At 39.7% G+C, this 21,040-nt stretch overlaps 1 protein-coding gene across 3 annotated transcripts in view; it reads left to right on the top strand.

Annotated features, from left to right (window-relative positions):
- Rad17 (RAD17 checkpoint clamp loader component) overlaps positions 1-20,888 on the top strand; it is a 30,452-nt gene extending 9,564 nt beyond the window's left edge. For 2 of the 3 annotated variants that reach the window (XM_087621658.1, NM_001024778.1), the window contains 13 exon segments: positions 1,234-1,390; positions 3,919-4,055; positions 4,391-4,443; positions 4,567-4,692; positions 5,163-5,232; positions 6,992-7,103; positions 10,067-10,249; positions 11,703-11,788; positions 11,893-12,039; positions 14,823-14,972; positions 16,729-16,849; positions 19,631-19,688; positions 20,117-20,888. In XM_087621658.1, coding sequence (XP_087477784.1) covers positions 1,234-1,390; positions 3,919-4,055; positions 4,391-4,443; positions 4,567-4,692; positions 5,163-5,232; positions 6,992-7,103; positions 10,067-10,249; positions 11,703-11,788; positions 11,893-12,039; positions 14,823-14,972; positions 16,729-16,849; positions 19,631-19,688; positions 20,117-20,396 — 1,680 coding nt within the window. In that variant the 3' untranslated portion in view covers positions 20,397-20,888. 3 annotated transcript variants of the gene reach the window in all.
- Positions 20,889-21,040: the final 152 nt, after the last annotated feature.

The following is a 21,040-nucleotide window of genomic DNA, read 5'->3' as shown; positions in this document are numbered from 1 at the left end:
ACATTTTAAGCTCATAGCACACCTAGAGATTCCTGTACCCTGTGCCCTATTAATATCTCCAAGTAAGTGGAACATTTGTTAGCATTAATATTGATGAACCTCCATTGACCTGTCTTTAACAGACCACATCATTGTTTACATTAGGGCTTCCTTTCAATTTTCAACTTCTGAGCGAAAAAGTTGTTTTGAAAGGAACAGATTCGGGGTTGGGGATTTAGCTCAGCTGTAGACCTAGGAAGCGCAAGGCCCTGGGTTCGGTTCCCAGCTCCGAAAAAAAGAACCAAAAAAAAAAAAAAAAAAAAAAGAAAAGAAAGGAACAGATTCTCCTCATTTTTGCTTGTGTACAAGGACTTGATCCTAGAGATCTCCCTCCCCTCCCCCCCACACCCAGTTTTAAAGTTTGAGGCATGGTCTCACATTGTAGCCTGTGCTGGCCTGGAACTATGTAGTTCAGACTGGCCTTGAACTCACAGCTCTTCTTCCAACTCAGCCTTCTAGCTGTTGGGACTATAGGTGAGAACAACCACTCCTGGCTCTGATGTGCCTCTTAGAGCAGAGGCTTTTAAGGTTTGGTTTGGTCATCTTCATATCCACAGCTAATGGTTTAGATTATTCAGGGTCTACTTTATTTCCTCACAGGATTCTCTTGTTACTAGAGTGTATTTTCCCCCCTTCTTTTGTTTTTTGAGATAAGGTTTTTCTATGTAGCCTTGACTGTCCTGAAACTTGTCTGTAGTGTGGCTGGCCTTGAACTCAGAAATCAGTGCCTCTGCCTTCCAAGAGTTTTGGGTTAGGGTTAAGATTAGGTTAGCTCAATTGAAGGTGTGTGCCTCCACAGCTGGCTAAAGTACACGCTTTTTTTTTTTAAAATACATTTTTGTTTGTTTATTTTTACTTCATGTGCATTGGTGTTTTGCCTGCATGTATGTCAGTGTGAGGTATGTCAATGTTAGGATAATCTAACTTCTAAGAATTTTGTTTCAAATCCTGTGCCTTTTGTTTAGCTAAAGTTTAATTGTTTTAATTTAGTTATTAAGTTGTCTTTGAGAAATATATAATATAGGACTTGAGGAATTTTCAGAAGAAAACAATCCTCTCAATTACAAGGTTTAGTTTTGAAATTTATATAAGATATTTAATAGACCTTTATGAGATAATAAGAACTAAGAAAAATTTGAAAATTGTGTACCATTGTAGTAATTGTTTTTAATTAATGTTTGTATTTGGTTTTAGGGTGGGTCTATTTTATTAATAACAGGTCCTCCAGGATGTGGAAAGACAACTACTATAAAAATACTGTCAAAGGAGCTTGGGATTCAAGTACAAGAATGGGTTAATCCCATTTTACAAGACTTCCAAAAAGATGATTACAAGGAGTTATTTAATTCAGGTAAGGCTTGCTTTGAAGATGCTGGTGGACACACACACAGAAAGCTTTACTTGATGGCACTTCCGGGTCAGACAGTAAGAACACATTTTCTCCCAAGCTGTCAGTTTGACAAGAAAGGGACAGACATCCAGATAGGACAATGGGATTCCTAGAAAGTCAAATTTGAACTCTTCCCCCCCCCCCCCCCCCCCCGGAGCTGGGGACCGAACTCAGGGCCTTGTGCTTGCTAGACAAACGCTCTACCACTGAGCTAAATCCCCAACCCCCCTTTTTTTTTTTAAAGGTAGAAGCTGATTTTTCTTTTTTTTAAATTTATTTATTGATTGATTATGTGTCTATGTGTATGTATGTACACATGTATATGCACAACATGGACATGCCATGCTTACATGTGAAAGTCAGTTCTCCCCTTCCACTGTAGGTTCTCGGGATAAAAGTCAGTACCTTTACCCTCTGAGCCATCTCATCCACCCAGCATTTGCTGTTTTGAGACTTACGTACTTAGTGTTGTCCCAAACTCCGGATCCTTCTGTTTCCACCTCCCAAGTACCAGGATGATAGGCCTGTGGCCCCAGAGTAGATTAGCAGGATCTCAGGTTTCATTATTGATGGGAGTTTACACTATAAGGTCTTAAGTTTCAGTGTAAATCAAGCCTTACCTCAAATAGCTTACAATTTATTTACAATTAAATACTTGTTAGAATAAAATCACTTCAGAACATGGTGGCATGACTTTATCGTAGCACTTAGGAGACAGGTTTCTGAGTTCTAGGGCAGACTAGTCTAGATTGTTCAGGGCAGCTACATAGCTACATGTCTCAAATATTAACACCCCCCAAAACAAACAGACAAACAAACAAACCAAGAACAAATCAGAAACATAGGCAAAGAGTCTTTGGAATTTGGAGGGAGCTTTAAACATTAAAAAATGATAGTAACAAGTTCAAACTTTTACACTATAGCTTTACTCATAGGCATATATATTTTTTATAGTAAGATTTATTTATTTATTTATTTATTAATTATATAAGTACACTGTAGCTGTCTTCAGATACACAAGAAGAGGGCATCAGATCTCATTACAGATGGTTGTGAGCCACCATGTGGTTGCTGGGATTTGAACTCAGGATCTCTGGAAGAGCGGTCAGTGCTCTTAACCACTGAGCCATCTCTCCAGCCCCAGGCTTACATATTTTAACACTGTCATCTTAGCCTTCATTCTTTTTTTTTTTTTTTTTTTTTTTTTTTTTTTTTTTTTTTCTCGGAGCTGGGGACCGAACTCAGGGCCTTGCGCTTCCTAGGCAAGCGCTCTACCACTGAGCTAAATCCCCAACTCCTTAGCCTTCATTCTTTACTGATGATGTGAGTTTCTAAACTGGGAGTGGCCAAACTCCTATGCTTGCTGTAATGGGATCTGATGCCCTCTTCTGGTGTGCATGAAGACAGCTACAGTGTACTCATATAAAATAAATAAAATCTTAAATTTAAAAAAAAAAAATTCAGTAGCGATCTCCTAATCTGAAGATAGCGTTCCACCTCCATTCCTTCCTTCCATTTCCACGATATTCCCTGAGCCTTGGAGGGGTGATAAGAATGTTCCTTTTATAGCTGCACATTCAAGAATCCCTTTTAATTACTTTAGCCAGTTATGAGACTCTATATTCCACTGTATACTGAAGGCTTCTCCAACAAGCTGGTGGCTATACTAATCTGTGGGTATAAGCATAATTATTTAGAATAGGATTTAATGGACATATAGCCCTTTAGCAAAACAGAGCAGTGGCTTCTCCACTGTGGTCTATGACTTTCCCCAGCAATGAGCTTTTAGCTAGGTTTATATTGCTTTGTATTATTGTAATAAGTAAGTCACACTTTGAATTACTTGTATTTTCTGTGCAGTAGACCACAGATCCAACTATGAAGCAGTTAGAGCCCCTACAGCAGACTCACCACTGTTACACTACTGAATACTTTCTGCCTAAGTGGTAATAGCCCATAGGGTCCGTAACTGAGTAAGACTTGATAGCTCTCCCACAGCACCCTGCTTATTGCGCAAGCTAGCCAGCAGGAAGGAAACATATATGTTGTTTCCTATTTGGTAGCTCTGTGTTCTGTGACCAAAGCAATTAGTAGCTTTTTCCTTTTTCTTAAGAATGGGTTTTATTGTTATCTTTATTTTTAGGTCCTCTCAAAGAGCAGCAGCAGTGCTCTTAACTGCTGAGCCATCACTCCAGCCCAACAGCTACTTTTTTTCCCCTGGAACTTGCTTCATAGACCAGGCTGGCCCAAACTCACCTGCCTCTGCCTCCCAAGTAAATTAACTACATGTTACTTTCATAGGTATAGAAAAGTTACTATTATCCATTAAGATACTAGTCTTTGAAATGATATTTTCTATTAAAACCACTTCAAATAATTTCAAGATATTTTTCAGTTTTGCAAGTTGTATAATAAAGCTAATTTGTCTATATGTATAATATTAATGTAATACAATTTGAAATAATGAAGTGATGAATGTTTCCTTCCAGAGTCAAACTTCTCTGTCATTCCATACCAATCTCAGATAGCAGTCTTCAATGACTTTCTGTTAAGAGCCACCAAGTACAACAAATTGCAGATGCTTGGAGATGCCCTGACAACAGATAAGAAGATAATTCTGGTTGAGGTAAGGACTTCTCAGATCTTGCTAGAGCTGTATGCAAACAATTGTGAGATGCATTAATAGTAGTCTTTTCATAGAGACCTGAAGGCTCTTTCAGTGAACGTAGGTACAATAGCATAGATAAAGTAGAGTAGCTGTATGTGAGCATAGTTTTCAACTGCAGTGCCATCTATATGGAAAAGCAGAGGAAGTCTGTGGGATGTTAATTCAGTTCCTTTAATTTCTCTGGAAATTCTGATCAAGATACATTGGATAAATAGTGTTTTCCTTGACAAATAATATGTTTAAATATGCAACAAAATATCACTGAGCTAATATTTGTCCTATATGTTCTATAGGATCTACCTAACCAATTTTATCGAGATGCTAATGCTTTACACGAAATTCTAAGGTAGGTGTCAGTGAAGCCCAGTGTCCTCAAACCCTACATTAGGGGTGGGGGTTAACTGTAGAGTATTTGCCTAGCATGAGCATACTAAATTGCTTCAATTTCAACATTATTTTGTTCTTTTAGGAAGTATGTGCACATCGGCCGGTGTCCTCTTGTATTTATAGTCTCTGACAGTGTCAGTGGAGATAGTAATCATCGGTTACTCTTTCCCAAAAACATTCAAGAAGAGTGTTCTGTTTCAAATATTAGGTAAGAAATTTTTGTTTGTTTATTTTGGTTGTGTTTCTCTGTAGCCCTGGCTGTCCTGAAACTCATGCTATAAACCAGGTTGGCCTTGAACTCACAGATCATCTGCCTCTGCCTCCATAGTGCTAGAATTAAAGGCATGCACCACCTCTGCCCAACTAAGAAATTTGCTTTTAATATTCACAGACTGTTTGTTTGTTTGTTTGTTTGTTTGTTTGTTTTTTGAGGCCATGCTCCCCAGATTTTGGAGGAGGACCTTTCCTTTCATATATTCATATGCTGTAGCTGTCTTCAGACACACCAGAAGAGGGCATCAGATCCCATTACAGTTGGTTGTGAGCCACCATGTGGTTGCTGGGAATTGAACTCAGGACCTCCGGAAGAACAGTCAGTGTTCTTAACCACTGAGCCATCTATCTAACCCCCACAGACTATTTTTAAATTAATCATTTAAGCATCTTTTGTTCTTACAGTTTCAACCCTGTGGCACCAACAATTATGATGAAATTTCTTAATCGAATTGTGACTATAGAAGCTAGTAAGGTGAGTCTAATTTATGACTTAATTTGTAGCTATGGAGAGCACAATTTATATAGCATGTCACTTGGGAAATAGTTTGATGGATTACATTTCAGAGGACACTCTACTACTCTACTGCTATAGAAGTATACGTCTTAGTGTTCTCTCTCTTTCTCTGTCTGTCTGTCTGTGTGTGTGTGTGTGTGTGTGTGTGTGTGTGTGTGTGTGTGTGTGTGTGTGTGTGTGTGAGAGAGAGAGAGAGAGAGAGAGAGAGAGGGAGAGAGAACCTTTGCCTAGTTTGTGAAAGGGTCTGGTTTTAGTCCCCAGCCCTGCCAAAAAGCTAAAGTTATATACAAAAACTATGACATTAATGTAATTTTTTCTTATTGGGGAAAATATTTGTTAAGGATATCAATAACACTATTTCAAGTGTTATTACATTTTTGTCGATTTTGTTTTCATGTATCTTTGCGTATGAAGAGTGTGGGTGTGCCACAGGACACATGGAGATCAGAGGACAACTTACAGGAGCTAACTCTTCTCCCACCATGTGGGTCCTGGGGTAGAACTGAGGTCGTCAGGCTCAGCAGCAAGTCTCTTTACATACTGACCCATAGTACCAGCCCCTCAATAAATAACCTTTTAAAAGATTTAAAGATTTAAAGCTATAAAACTTATCTTAGACAGTGTTAGGTTGGAAACTAAACTTACAGAGAGCAAATATTGTTATTCTACCTTAAAAATATTAACTCTGAATGTTTGCATTCAGAGATTAGAGATGTCAAATATGTTTACAGATACATGCAGACAAAATGTCTGGAAAGGGACTCACTATATGTCACTCGTATGACAACATTTGATTTGGGAAGATAATTTTTATAAGGAATTTCTGAGGACTGAAGACTGTCTCAGTGTTTTAAGAGCACTGCCTGCTATTTCAGAGGACCTGGATCTGTTCCCAGCACCTTCAGAGCTCACAACTGTTTGCAGCTCCAGTTTCAAAGGATCTGATGCTGTCTTCTGATGACTGCTGAGAGCACTAGGCACAGACGTGCATACATACATATCAAATTAAAGAAATAATACTTAGAAAAAATTTTTGGAGCACCTTTGATTAATAATAAAGTAAATATGTAAATGGAAGGATTATACTATAGTTCTGTTTTTTCTGTGGTAATTAGTTGTTATGATATCTGATGTGGGATAGACTAAAGAGTCAACCTGAATATATTCTGTCGTGAACTAAGAACTTTATAAAGAGATAGTGCAGATAATGTGTTTCACAGTACAAATACTATGCTAAGTTGATGGAATATGCATTATATAATATATGTGAACTTACATACATATCTTACAATGTAAACATTGGTCTTAAACATGTATATATGCATTTATATAGAATAAGAAAGAAAATAGAAATTTAAAATTTCAGCTACTATAATTAGGTAAATGCTATTTAATTCTCTTAGAATTGTATCTTATGCTAAGATGTTGACACATCATTCATAGACAGACAGGTGTTTAATACTCAGGGTTTTTTTTTTTGTTTTTGTTTTTGTTTTTTTTTTTTTTTTTTTTTTTGGTGTTGTTGTTGTTGTCGTTTGTTTTTGATAAAAGATCTCCCTAGGTAACCCTAGGTTAGAATTTAGGATTCTTTTTCCCAGCTTCCCACAAGCTGGTGACTTATAGCCATGTTACTAAGTTCTCAAAATGGGTTTTAGTTTGTGTGTTTGTATTTGTGTTTTAACAAAACAGTTTTCTAAAATTTACTTTCATCCTTTAGAATGGAGAAAAAATTACTGTTCCTAATAAAGCTTCTTTGGAGTTGCTCTGTCAAGGATGTTCTGGTGATATCAGAAGTGCAATAAACAGCCTGCAGTTTTCTTCTTCAAAAGGTAACTAACGGGTTTGGGGATTTAGCTCAGTGGTAGAGCGCTTGCCTAGCAAACACAAGGCCCTGGGTTCGGTCCCCAGCTCCGGAAAAAAAAAAAAAAAGGTAACTAACTAGAGAAGACACATTTATAGGACATTGATGGGTGACTGTCTCTCTCTTTTTTTTTTTTTTTGTTTAAGATTTATTCATTTATTATATATAAGTACACTGTAGCTGTCTTCAGATACACCAGAAGAGGGCATCAGATCTCTTTACAGATGGTTGTGAGCCACCATGTGGTTGCTGGGAATTGAACTCAGGACCTCTGGAATAGTAGTCGGGTGCTCTTAACCGCTGAGCCATCTCTCCAGCCCGGGTGACTGTCTCTTAAGCAGTCATAAAATAATCAAATTAATCTTTTTCATGGAATGCCAAGGGATCAAGGCCAGGGTCTTCCATTTGGTGGACAGGTATTTGCCACTGAACTGTCTGTTGTCAGCCCAAACTAGACATGAGGTGGTCCTTCCTAATCTATAGTTTAACTGTTTGCAGTTAACACTGTCTGAAATAGAATATTCTATCCTATTATAGAATATTCTAGAAGTAAAACAATTCATAACTTATAAATTTTGCATTTCACTAAGTACTGATAAGATCAGGTGGCACTTGCCTGTAGTTCTAGGACTCAAAAGGCATAGGCAGTGGATCTCTGAGTTCAAGGCCAGGATAGTCTACCTTGAAAGTTCCAAGACAGCCAGGGATATGTAGAGAGACCCTGTGTCAAAAATAAAGAAAATAAGTAAATAAAATCTTCTGCTAGCCATCCTGAGAAACAAATCATCTTTGACATCTGTGTGTGTGTGTCTGTCTGTCTGTCTATCTGTGTTTGTATATATGGTAATAGGTCTAGACTACTTTCTGGGTTGGTTTTACCCTGTAATTTTTTTTTCTTTTTCTTTTTTGCCTCAATCCCCAGCCTGACCAACCCTACAGAATAGGTTATTTAATTATGTGTATGTCTCTCTCTGTGGGTATGTGTGCTTTAAATGCAAGTGCCCGTGGAGCCCAGAATTGGAACTGGAGCTACAGGTGGTTATAGCACACCTTCACATGCTGACTGTGGCACCCCCTTCTCTCTCTCTCTCTCTCTCTCTCTCTCTCTCTCTCTCTCTCTCTCACACACACACACACACACACACACACACACACACACACACAGAGTCAGGTTTGGTACTTTAGTTTTCTTAAGTATTTATAACGTTGGCTAAGGAGAGTTTAGCTTGCATATGTGAAAGATGATATCTTTCTGCGCTTTTATCTTCTTGCCTTTTACATGAGTTGTGTTAAGGATTGATGAGATGATAGGTATAGATTTTTTATTAGGATGCTTCGTACATAGTAGGATCTGTATAAATGACTTAATAAGTTTTAAAGTATTGTACCTAATTATATTTACTTTTGAACTTTTTAATAATTTGTATGTTTAATAAATTTATTTCCTCCATTAGATACAAAAAGGATCCACACATGACATAGTAAAGCAATACTGCATAGTACTTACCAGTAAGCATAATCATTGTTTACATTGAAGAACTGACCTTGAGGAAAAAAGTTATCTATTGATCACTCAATCCATCTGAAATCCCAGTGTTCTTACTCACAGTCGTACTAAGTCTATTAGTGTGTGTGTGTGTGTATGTGTGAACCATAAAAGAAATGGTGTCCTAACACAACTAAAGCAGTCTGTGCTGCTGGTCTGTTCAGATACAGAAGCGCTTAGATTCGGTACAGGTATTAGGAAATCTAAAGGGAGTCCTGATCCGTTAACACATTATTGTTCTGAACTCAGAAAGTTTAAGAGGAGAGGAAAATAATGTTCACCAGGATTTATAAGAATAATTATGAAAATCACTTACTTTGTTTTCATTACTCTTATTTATTGTATGTGTATATATGTTGGCACATCCATACCATGATGTGTGAGTGGACATCCGTGGACAATTTGAAGGGTTCTCTCTTGGCTGGGGATTTAGCTCAGTGGTAGAGCGCTTACCTAGGAAGCGCAAGGCCCTGGGTTCGGTCCCCAGCTCCGAAAAAAAGAACCAAAAAAAAAAAAAAAAAAAAAAAAAAAGAAGGGTTCTCTCTTTCCATGTGGGTGCCTGGAATCAAATTCAGGTGGTGAGGTTTGCTTCTCTGGCACTTTACCTCCTGAGCTCTCTCCCTGGCCCGTCTCAGTTCTTTACCTGTAATAGTTGTCTCCTACATCCATAGAATTTCTGTGAGGATAAAAGTAGTTATTGTGTGGCATCCATCAAAACCAGAACCTTGCACATAACTGTTATGAACGCGGTGATGACATTACTGTGTTATTATGTCTGGAAATTTGTGATGCCATGGGATCCTACTTTTATAGTGTTGGAGATTATTACACAGTTTACCCTACTTTTTAGTGTTTTTAAAATTCATATTTCATGTATATGGGTGGTTTTGCCTGCATATATGTCTGTGTACCACATGTCCCCACAGATGCCAGAATAGGGCATCATATTTCCTGGATCTAGAGTTACATGTTGGTGAGCTGCCCTGAGAAGGCCAGTAATCAAACCTGGATTCTCTGGAAGAGCAGCCAGTGATCTTAACTGCTGAGCCATTTCTCTAGCTTCTAAAACAATTTTAAATAATGACATTTTATTATGTTTTTGATTGTTTTTCTCTGTGTAGCCCTGGCTGTCTTGACACTCATTCTGTAGACCAGGCTGGCCTCTAACTCAGTGAGTGATGTGCCTGCCTTTGCTTTCTGAATGCTAGGATTAAAGGCGTGCACCACCACTGCCCAGTGACATTTTATTACAGTAGTTAGCGACAGAGAGCATCCTTCACTAAGGCCACATTAAGTTAATGCTTGTCAGGAAAAAGTTTTGGTTGGAATATTTAGTATAAGTATTTGAAAGTTTTGTTGTTTTTTTTTTTTTTAATATTATTTAGGAGAGAACAGTTCATGGTCAAAGAAGAAAAAGATGTCATTGAAATCAGATGCTTCGATTTCAAAAGCAAAGCAGAAAAGGAAACATAATAGTACTTTGGAAAATCAGGAGATTCAAGCTATTGGTGGAAAAGATGTCTCTCTTTTTCTCTTCAGAGCTTTGGGGAAAATTCTGTACTGTAAAAGTAAGGAACTTTTCTGCAATTTTATCTTTGATGTTTAACTTTTTCTACAGAAACAAGATTCTATGTGTTTTGAAATGCCTTGTATTTTGTTTTGTTATAAGAAGGAGCTAAGAGACCAGATGCCACATCGCCAGTGCTAAAATGTAGCAGGAGAGTGTTTTTACCTATAATCCAGTTGGAACATTTCTAACTGGATTAAACATAAAACCATGGGCTGGAGAGATGGCTCAGCGGTTAAGAGCACTGGTTGCTCTTCCGGAGGTCCTGAGTTCAATTCCCAACAAACACATGGTGGCTCACAACCATCTATAATGAGATCTGATGCCCTCTTCTGGTGTCTCTGAAGACAGCTACAGTGTACTCATATAAATAAAAAGAAATAAATTGATCTTATTTTTTAAAAAAGCATAAAACCACTACTGTAAGCCATAATCACGTGTATAAATCATAGTTTCCTAAAGATATCAGTTCAGTTAGACCAGCAGTTGTCAACCCATGGCTTGTGACCTCTTTAGGGGTGGAGCAACCCTTTCACAGGCCCATATCAGATATCCTGTATATCAGATATTTACATTATGATTTGTAACTGTAGCAAAATTACAGTTATGAAGTAGCAATGAAATAATTTTATGGTTGGGATCACCATAACCTGAGGCACTGTATTAAAGGGTCGCAGCAGTTGAAAGGCTGAGAACCCCTGCTGTAGACTTTGAGTAGTAAGAGTTGAGAGCTATTACAATGCTCAGCTGCAAACACTGGGTCCTAGGGTGCCAAATGCCTTCAGTTTCCTTTGCTCCTCTTCACCAAGATGCTGTCCTGATAACCACAGATGTCCACTGTGCTCATCCTTCTGTGTTGCTTGTTCCAACTGCCTTTCTACCCATACTCTCCAAAACTTTCCCTCCATCCAGTAAATCCCAGGCAACTGTTCTTTATATAGTAAATATCAATATGATTCTATCAGAAAGACTCAGGATTTCAAAATAGAAATGCCATGTAAGGAAAGCGAGGTGGCCACCTAGGTGGTGCTGGAGATGCTCATCTGCCTCTTGGACAGCTCACCTCCAGCCTCAGTGTCCATTCTCACCTCATCCTGTCTTCCATCACTTCTGATCTACACTGTGGGCAGCTTTCCTGCCTCTGCAGGTAGAACAGCCTCTTCCCAGACAGAAGTGCACCTTCTAGACTGAGCAAGGCAAAGGGAGAGGACAGCCCAAACTGACAGGTGAAGTGGGAAGTAGTCTGAGACGTGTCAGACTTTAAATTTAGAAAAGACATGATCCAAAAGTCAGAATTCTGAATCTTGTCCTTGGTAGTAAAGTAGTTAAACTCACTTGTTTTGATGTTTTGGTTTTCAATTTTTAATAGCTTCTTTATATTTTGATATTACTATACCTGAAGTATTGAAAGCGCTGTAAGTATAGTGACTGGTGACGCAGGTACTGTCTTACAGGAGCACCTTTAACAGAGCTCGCCTCGCCTCGCCTGCCGGCTCACTTGTCAGAGCATGACCGGGATACTTTGCTTGTTCAGCCCGAGGTAATTTCCTAATGCTTTGGACTTTGCTGCATATGTATTGTCTCTGTGTGTAAACATCTGCTCCCTGCATTTGCAGCACAATTTATGTGTACCTCTTTTTATAGGAAATAGTAGAAATGTCACACATGCCAGGAGAATTTTTTAATTTGTACCTTCACCAAAACTACATAGATTTCTTCACCGACGTAGATGACCTTGTGAGAGCCAGTGAGTTTCTGAGTTTTGCAGATATCCTCGGTGGTGACTGGAATGTAAGACCATTTGACTTAAGTATTTTTATATGTTTGTATTTCCTCAGGAAAATGTTGGGCTTTACCCTATTTCACATATTTTGTGACTCTTCTCATTTACTGTCCTAAATCCAATCATTCAAGCCAGTGTTTATAGTAAAGTCTCAGGGTATCTGATTCTTTTGGATGATATAGAGCGCTAATTCTGTCTGATGTTCTCTTCTAACCTTATGTGTTTGTTTGTTTAATGTGCATGACTGTGTGCGTGTCACAGCAGAAGGTCAGAAGACGGTGTTGGATGTTAGGAGTCAAACCTGGTTCTTCTGCATGCGCAGCACATGCTCACAGCCACTGAGCCATACCTCCAGCTTATATTTTCTAATTTTAAAATTAACATATACTCAAGACATTTTTAAAAGATTTTTTTATTATATATTGGTGTGTCTGCATGTGTATATGTGCGTATAGTGTGCATAACTGGAGTTATAGACACTTCTGGGCCCTCTGGAGGAAAAGCAGCAGTGTCCTTAAGTGCAGAGCCTTTTCTCCAGCCCAGTACTTAGAAAACTTGTCAGTCCTTGAAAATTAAAACAGACTTTGGTTTTTGAAATTACTGTAAAATATGCATTGGCTGGCTGTGTGACCCAGTGTTCAAGTACGTGCTTAGGACACACAACGCTCTGCGCTTAATTCCCCTGGACCAGAACCAGTGATGGGTTCTTAATTTCCTTCTAATTAACATGGCAGCAGGTGGATGTCAAAGGACAACTCTGTGCAGTTGATGAGCTCTTTCCACCTTTGTGTGGATTCCAGGGGTCAAACTCAGGTTATTAAGCTCACTTGACAAGTGCCTCTCTCCTGCTGAGCTGTTTCCCCATCCTTTTTTTTTTTTTTTTTTTTTTTTTTTTTTTGGTTCTTTTTTCGGAGCTGGGGACCGAACCGAGGGCCTTGCGCTTCCTAGGTAAGCGCTCTACCACTGAGCTAAATCCCCAGCCCCTCCCTTTTAAGTTCTTAAGCCTAAAAGGTGGCTATGTTACTCAGGTTGGTCTTGAACTCTAGGACTCAAGTGATCCTTTTACCACCCCCACCCCCTAGTATCTTAAACAACAGTTGTGCCAATGAGCCTGTGCCAAAATTTCTTAAATATTTTTCATGATTTCTTAATACTATTGTGACCAGTACAGCAGCTACTTAATTTAAATGCAGTTTCTAAGTGACACACCTGCTTTGCAGCACTTGGTAGCCTTGTGTGGCTAGTACCTGTATATAGCTCATCTGTATGACATTTCCATCATTGCAGGAAGTTCAGCGGGACCGCACTGCTCTGGTATACTAATATTTTTCTGGTTATAAATATGTTGTTAGCAATCATAATTAAAGTTAAAAGCCCGGCAGTGGTGGCACACACCTTTAATCCCAGCGCTTGGGAAGCAGAGGCAGGTGGAGCTCTGTGAGGCCAGCCTGACCTACAGAATGAGTTCCAGGACAGCCAGAAAGCAAAACAAAACAACATAATAATTAAAGTTAATAAAAATATTTATAGTTACTCAGTTTCCTTCTCTTAGTTATTGCTGGGTTTTTTTGTTTTTGTTTTCTTTCTTTTTCTGAGACAGGGTTCCTCTGTGTAGCCCTGGCTATCCTGGAACTCACTCTGTAGACTGGGCTGGCCTTAACTCAGAGATCTGCCTTCCTCTGCTTCCTGAGTGCTAGAATTAAAGTCATGCATCACCATCGCATGGCCCTTCATTCAGTTTTTGACAAACCCCTTTTTAATTACCGCATGTTCTCACATAGCGGATATGCAGTGAGGTGTCAGATTCATGGACACGTTGCATAGCGATCAACTTAGTAACAGGCATAGCAATCACCTTAAAGTTATAGCATGTGAAAGCATAATTGCTTTTTTATTTTGGAAATTTTAAATCTGTACGTAAGTTGTAAAGCAGTAGGTTGAGAACCCACGGACCTTTAACCTTTATTTACTTTTTCTACTTTGCTATATTTGCCTAATCTCTTATATATTATATGCTAGTTTTGGGTGGAAAATGGGAAAATAATTGCAAACATACATGAATAAAAACCATTTTACTAAAGCCATAATAATATGGTCACACTTAATAAAGTTGCTGTTAGTGGGGCTGGAGAGATGGCTCAGCGGTAAAGAGCACCCGACTACTTTTCCAGAGGTCCTGAGTTCAATTCCCAGCAACCACATGGTGGCTCACAACCATCTGTAAAGAGATCCGATGCCCTCTTCTGGTGTATCTGAAGATAGCTACGGTGTACTTATATATAATAAATGAATAAATCTTTAAGAAAAAAAAAGTTGCTGTTAGTTTAGATAATCTTAATTTAGGTTGGGCATAATGGTACCTGCTTGTAATTCTGGTACTCAGGAGGGTAAGGCAGGAGGTATCAAGGTGAAGACTAGCCTGGCCTACTTAGAGGAGACCTTGTCTTAAAAAGCAGCAAGACAAAAATAGTAATTTATTATTTTTGGTTGCCCTAAAAAATGTTTCTCTCAACCCTACCAGAGACTTTACCAACTCCACCAAAGACCCTATTCAGAAAGTCATCCAATGCATTTGATCCCTATGTCTCAGTTGAGTTTGTTTTAAATAATTTTATAGCAGCCTTTGATGATGTTAGAAAATAAATACGCACTATATATATATATATATATATATATATATATATATATATATGTACATATATATACATATATATATACGCAGTTCTTAAATGTATGTGTGGGTACTAACAACAGTCTTCATAAATGCTTTACGTCTTGTCTCATTTGCTAGACGCGCTCTTCACTCAGGGACTATAGTACATCTATAGCTGCAAGAGGTGTGATGCATTCCAATACATCTCGGAGATTCGCTCATTGCCAAGGAGGGGGATCCAGCTTTCGACCCTTACATAAGCCCCAATGGTTTCTAATACAGAAAAAGGTAACGTTGCAATGGCTTATGATGATGTTGAGTTACTTTATTTTAATAGCATAGGTGATTGATGGCATACGAGGTTCGCGATGTGGAGGCAGGGGGATAGGATTACAGCAATATGCACTTGCGCTACCTGATTGATGGTTGTGGGTGGGTGGTCTCTGAGTATTATTCCTGAAATTACCTGAGAGAATTAAATGGTTAGTATAGGGGGGATTGAGCTAAGCTATAATCTATAGTATAATTGAGATGAGCTCTAATCTCAGCATTGTTGGCTAAGGTATGAGGATTGTGAGTTCAAGTCCACCTGGGCTAACTACACAGTGAGACTCTGCATACTAACTTCAGCATATATGTATTCTGTCTCAAGCTGGGCTTCTCTTTATTCGGTTTTAATTAAGTCTTGTCCTGGGTGTTCCTAAACAACTTCTGGTCCTCCTGCCCTGTACTAGCTTGCTAAGTGTATTATCCTTTAACAACTAGAGAGAAAAGTATATAGTGCACTGCTATAAGCTGGCTCCTACACCCATGATTTTTCTAGGTGTAGTGGCTCATGCGTGCCTTCAATCCCAGAGCTCAGGTAGCAGAAGCTTGAACACCTATGTGAGTTCAAGGCCAGCCTGGGTTACATAGTGAATTCTGAGACAGCCAGAGAGAGATACATAGAGAGACCTTTCTCAAAGCAAAAACAAAAACACAGAAATAACATAGTGTTCAGTGTGATAGCTTATTTCTGTTATCTTAGCACTGTTCAGAGAAGTTGAGGCAAAATAGTTACCTCAACTACTTTGAGGCCAGCCTGAGGTACATGAGGAGATCCTATGTGAGAACCTAGAATTAGATAAAGTATTAAACCTGAGGGTACAGTTTGAGTAGAGGCCTCGAGCTTGAGGCATGTGCACTACCTGTGGCTGCAGCAGTCAGTCAGTCACAATGGAGCTGTGTGCATAATGCAGCACAACGTGGACAGAGACACAGCCTGAGGCCTTACGAGTGTTTGTGTAATAGCATCATGGTGTTCTTACCAGCAAGTCCAACTGTACAGGTCACACATTAGCAAGGAGTCCATACTGTGAAAACATGTGGCAGATGCAGATGTGTGAGGCTGCAGCCAGTGTAACATAATATTGTTAGGATTTTAAAAAGTTATGTTTAATTATATATAAAAAAAGTTTATTTGTGCATGTGTGTGCTGGGGAGAGGAACATAGAGAGATCAAAAGACAAACTGAGAGTCTCCTCCCACCATGTGGGTCTCAGGGATTGGATTCAGCCCTAGAGCAACATTTTAAATATATTCATATACTCAAAGGGTGGAATCAAGAAGACTGTAAGTTGGAGGCCAGCCTGGTTACATTTTAAAGTGTCTTTATGGTACATCAATTTACAGACTTTGTAGCATAATAAACTATGAAATCATGACCTTTTTTTTTTTTTTTGCTTGACTTGGGTGTTTGGTTTTTTAAAAATTTTTTATTTCATAAACTTTATTATTTAAAAACTTATGAATAAATAAAAATATCACATACTAAAATTGACCAGACCCAAAGAATTAATGAACTTAAATACTTACATTGCCATTTGTTTCAAACAGAATTTCACTGTAGCTGGCCCAGAACTTGCTATGTAGACCAGGCTAGTCTCAAACTTACAAAGATCTACCTGTCTCTGCCTCCTGAGTGCTGGGATTAACGTGTACCGTCATGCCGTGCATATGCTTATCACCATCTTTTGAATCTTCTCTTCTCTTTTTTTGTCTACAGTATCGGGAAAATTGCCTGGCAGCGAAAGCACTCTTCTGTGACTTCTGCCTACCCGCTGTGTGTCTGCAGACTCAGCTCTTGCCTTATCTTGCTCTTCTGACCATTCCAATGCGAAACAAAGGTAACAGGTTTCCCTTCCTGCACTGCACTTGCTGCCTGCCTGTTAGCATGTGTTTAATCTATAGAGGGGACAGTTGGATTTCCTTCCTTCTGCTTTCTTTCTTTCTTTTTTTTTTTAAGATGTATTTATTTATTTACACTGTAGCTATCCTCAGACACAGCAGAAGAGGGCATCAGATCCCATTACAGATGGTTGTAAGCCACCATGTGGTTGCTGGGAATTGAACTCAGGACCTCTGGAGGAGCAGTCAGTGCTCTTAACTGCTGAGCCATGTCTCCAGCCCCTTCTAGGTTTTTGTCTGTGAATTGTACTGTACAGAGTAGTTTTGCTCTCCTCTGTTTTCATGTTCGGTCGGTATTGATAAAGACTGGAGTCTTGCTTCTTCACTTGTTGCTCCTTTCTATCATTAATTTTGATCTCAGATTGTTCCAATTTGACTAGTTGATATGCTTTCAGCTGTGTTTTTATGTCTTCTTATTCTTTTTATTGTGTGTATGTGCACATGGGTGCAAATGCAAGCAGAAGGCAGAAGGGTGCTGGAGTGGAGCCTTTAGAGCTGCACTGACAGGTGCTTGCGAGTTGGCCGATGTGGTTGCTGGGGAACCAATTTGAATCCAATGCTGTTGCAAGCATTCTTAACACTGAGCCATCTCCATGGCCTCCGAGTGTCATTTCTAAGCTCTTGTCTTGAAAAGAAACCTGGAGTGATTTGTTTGTGTAGACAAGTTCATCAGAACGTTTAGCTTCTGCCTACAGAGTTTATGCTGTTCTTTTCCTTTCCACGTCTGTACCTCCTTTTGTTATGGTGGCTATTGTTTTGAGGAGGTCATACTTGCTAGCTTTCTTTAAAAATGCTTGGAGTCAAATTCCGGGCCTTCCAGCCAAGCATGGTAGTGTATACCTTTCAGCTCAGTACTTGGGAAACAGGCAGATAGACTTCTATAAGTACAAGGCCACCCTGGTCTACAGTGTAAGGTCTAGGACAGGGTCGTTATACAGAGACACTTGGAAAACCAAAATTTAGGGCCTTCCTTGTACAAGCTAGGCCAGTGCTATACCACTGAACTCAACCCCAGATGACTCTCCATGAAATTGCTTACTGTTTTCCTAAACATATTTGCTTATGTAATCAATATACACATATGTACTTGTATGTGTCCATGTGTACACATGCATGTAGAAGTCAGAAGGCAACCTCAGTAATGTTCCTCAGATACTGTCCACCATTCTTTTAGTCGGGTCTCTTACTAGCTCTGAATTGGGACCCACCTGCCTCTACTTCCCCAGGGCTAGGATTCCAGCACATGACAGGACATGTGCCTTTTTGAAAATCTAAATTGTTGGGATTGAACTCAGGTTCTCACTCTTGCAAAGCACATTATCAGCTGACTTTCTCCCCAGTCCTACTTACATGTGCGCTTATTCAGTATGTGTGTCCATCCTTCTGTTTGTATGCATGGTGCACTCGTGCACTCGTGCTAATGACACGGGGGACTCAGCTTACATCATCAATAAATGCGGTTGTCATAAACATGAGAATTCAAAAATGCTTTTTAAAAGTTTTTTCCAGGGGTTGGGGATTTAGCTCAGTGGTAGAGCGCTTACCTAGCAAGCGCAAGGCCCTGGGTTCAGTCCCCAGCTCGGAAAAAAAAAAGTTTTTCCCAGTTTCTTTTTGTTTTTTGAGGCAGGGTTTCTCTGAGTACCCCTGGCTGTCCTGGAACTCTGTACACACCAGGCTGCCCTTGAACTCAGAGATCTGCCTACCTCTGCCTCCTGGGCTGTGGGAATTAAAGGTGTGCACTACCACACCCAGGTACAATTATATTTTATTTTATTTAGTGTTTCTGAGATATGAGGGACAACTTTCTGGAGTTGGCTCTCTCCTTCTACCATGGGGGACCCAGTGGGCAGGCACGTCTATTTACCTCACCAGCCCACAGACTTTTCTTGCTTTCTTTCGTTTTCTTTTTCTTTTTTGGTCCTTTTGTATTTTGGATACAGGATTTTCTGTGTAGTCCTAGCTCTCAGCTATCCTCTGTAGACCAGACCAAGCTGTCCTCAAACTCACAGAGATTCTCCTGCCTCTGCCTCTCAGGTGCTGGGATTAAAGGTGGAAAGGAACGCAGACACTACTAGCTTTTTTTTTTCCTTTTGCCCCTTTTTTTATACTCCCAAGTGGAATTTGTGGGGCATATGTGAGTCTTCATTTTTTGAAGCTTGCCTTGCTAAAATAACAGTTCTCTTAGCTGTGTAGGGTGCTCTCTAGGTTGTTTGCTTTCCCCTAAGGATTAATGATGGTTAAAGACATTAAATTAAATGAAATAAGCCCAGGTACAAAGAGAAAAATGCTACATAATCTCTCTGTATGAGGAAAAGGAAAGTCAAATGCATAGACAATAGATTTTTAGTTACCAGAGATGAAGTAAAGAAACTGAGGTGTTAAGTCAGAGGACATAAAACGTTAGACAGAAGAGATAAGCTAAGTGAAGTCCACTCTCTCCTGTCTAGGGTTCTGGGTATTGAACTCTGTTTATCAGGCTTGGTGGCCGGCACCTTTCCCCCACTGAGTCATCTCGGTGACTGACCCAAGAGTGTATTTCAAATGTTCTCACCCAAAAAAATTAGGTAGTGTAATACATGTTAAATAGCTTGGTCTAGCTACTATATAAGGTATACATACACACTTAAAAATGTCCTGTACACCATAAATATATAGTTTAAATTTGTTAATTAAAAATACATTTTAAATGATGTCATTTAAAACTTAAACTGTCTTTTCAGCTCAGATTTCTTTTATCCAAGATATTGGAAGACTTCCTTTGAAGCGAAACTTTGGGAGGTAAGCTGATCATCTAAAAACTCTCACTGAAATGTCTGCTCAATATGTTTAGCATCCTAGCCTCCCAAGTGTTATTATGACAGGCTGTACCAGCACACCTGCATGAAGCTCATTGGTTTAGTTTCTTTTTGGAGACAGACCCTTTATGTAGTTTTGGCTGGCCTGAACTCAGAGGTCCAGTGCCTACTATTGCCTCCTGAGTGTGGGATTGAAGGTGTGAGCTTTAGTTTCTCTGAGTTGGACGTCTGTTGTTAGTCTGTAGGAACTCTGTTGAACACAGTGACATTTTTGTAAGCAGAAAGGGCTTCCTCCCGGGTGGTCACTCGCCTTGTGTTTGTGGTGTGTTTGTGAGTGGAAAGACCACTCGGGTTATAATTTAAAGGAGTCTCATGTTTGTTCCCGTTCATGTCTTCACTGTGATCTGACAGGTTGAAAATGGAGGCCCTGACTGACCGAGAGCTCGGGCTCATAGACCCTGACAGCGGGGATGAATTGCTGCACAGTGGAGGACAGCCTGCTCAGGAGGCTCAGGGCCAGCCCGCCCAGACTGCTGACCCAGAAACCTGGTCTCTCCCTTTGAGTCAGAACAGTGGGAGCGATCTGCCTGCCAGCCAGCCTCGGCCCTTTTCCTCCAAAGTGGACCTGGAAGAGGAGGAGGAGGAAGAGGAAGACATAGTAATAGAGGACTATGACAGCGATGAGACATAGAGAACAGCCCGCCAATCAGACTGCTGCGTGAGAGTCATCGGTTTAAGTCTATTCAGTGGTACTTGAGCAGCATTCACAGGTCTCTGAAGGACCAGCTTTGTTAATTGCTCAGTTCCTGATAGTAATCATCACGGCAGCTGCCGCCTGTCATCTTGAAGTAAAGCAGGTCTCAAGTACTCAGTGCTCAGTATTTATTTAGTCTTGTGTATGGTTTAAGGAGAGGTCACGGTGTGAAGAATGTATGGATGTTGTGCTAAATATCAGAGAATGTGAAGGAATAATCCAGAACATACAGACTTTATGGGGCGTTGTAAATTTGATTTATAAAACCTTTTAGGATGCAATTATGAGTATAAATAAACTTTGTGCCTTATTCACAGTTTGCATCTAGCATCTCGGGTACCGTTTTGGTATGTTGTACAGTGAAATATTTTAGATACTTCTGGAAAGTATTTACATAATTTATATCGAAATTAAAAATGTTGGATTTCATCTTGTCTTTCTTATCCTTTAACATTACCTACTGTGCACTGTCTGCCTTGGGTGCAGGCATAAGTAGAGCAAATGCTCTAAAATGGGAAGGCCAGGTAGCACCTATGCTGTGCTTGCTTCCTGGCCAGAGCTCCGCAGCCCGCCGGGCTGGC

Source organism: Rattus norvegicus, chromosome 2, assembly GCF_021556685.1.
Source record: "Rattus norvegicus strain SHRSP/BbbUtx chromosome 2, alternate assembly SHRSP_T2T, whole genome shotgun sequence".
NCBI lineage: Eukaryota > Metazoa > Chordata > Mammalia > Rodentia > Muridae > Rattus > Rattus norvegicus.
The sequence above is the reverse complement of the archived record's forward strand: the minus strand, read 5'-3'. Positions and strand labels throughout refer to the sequence as shown.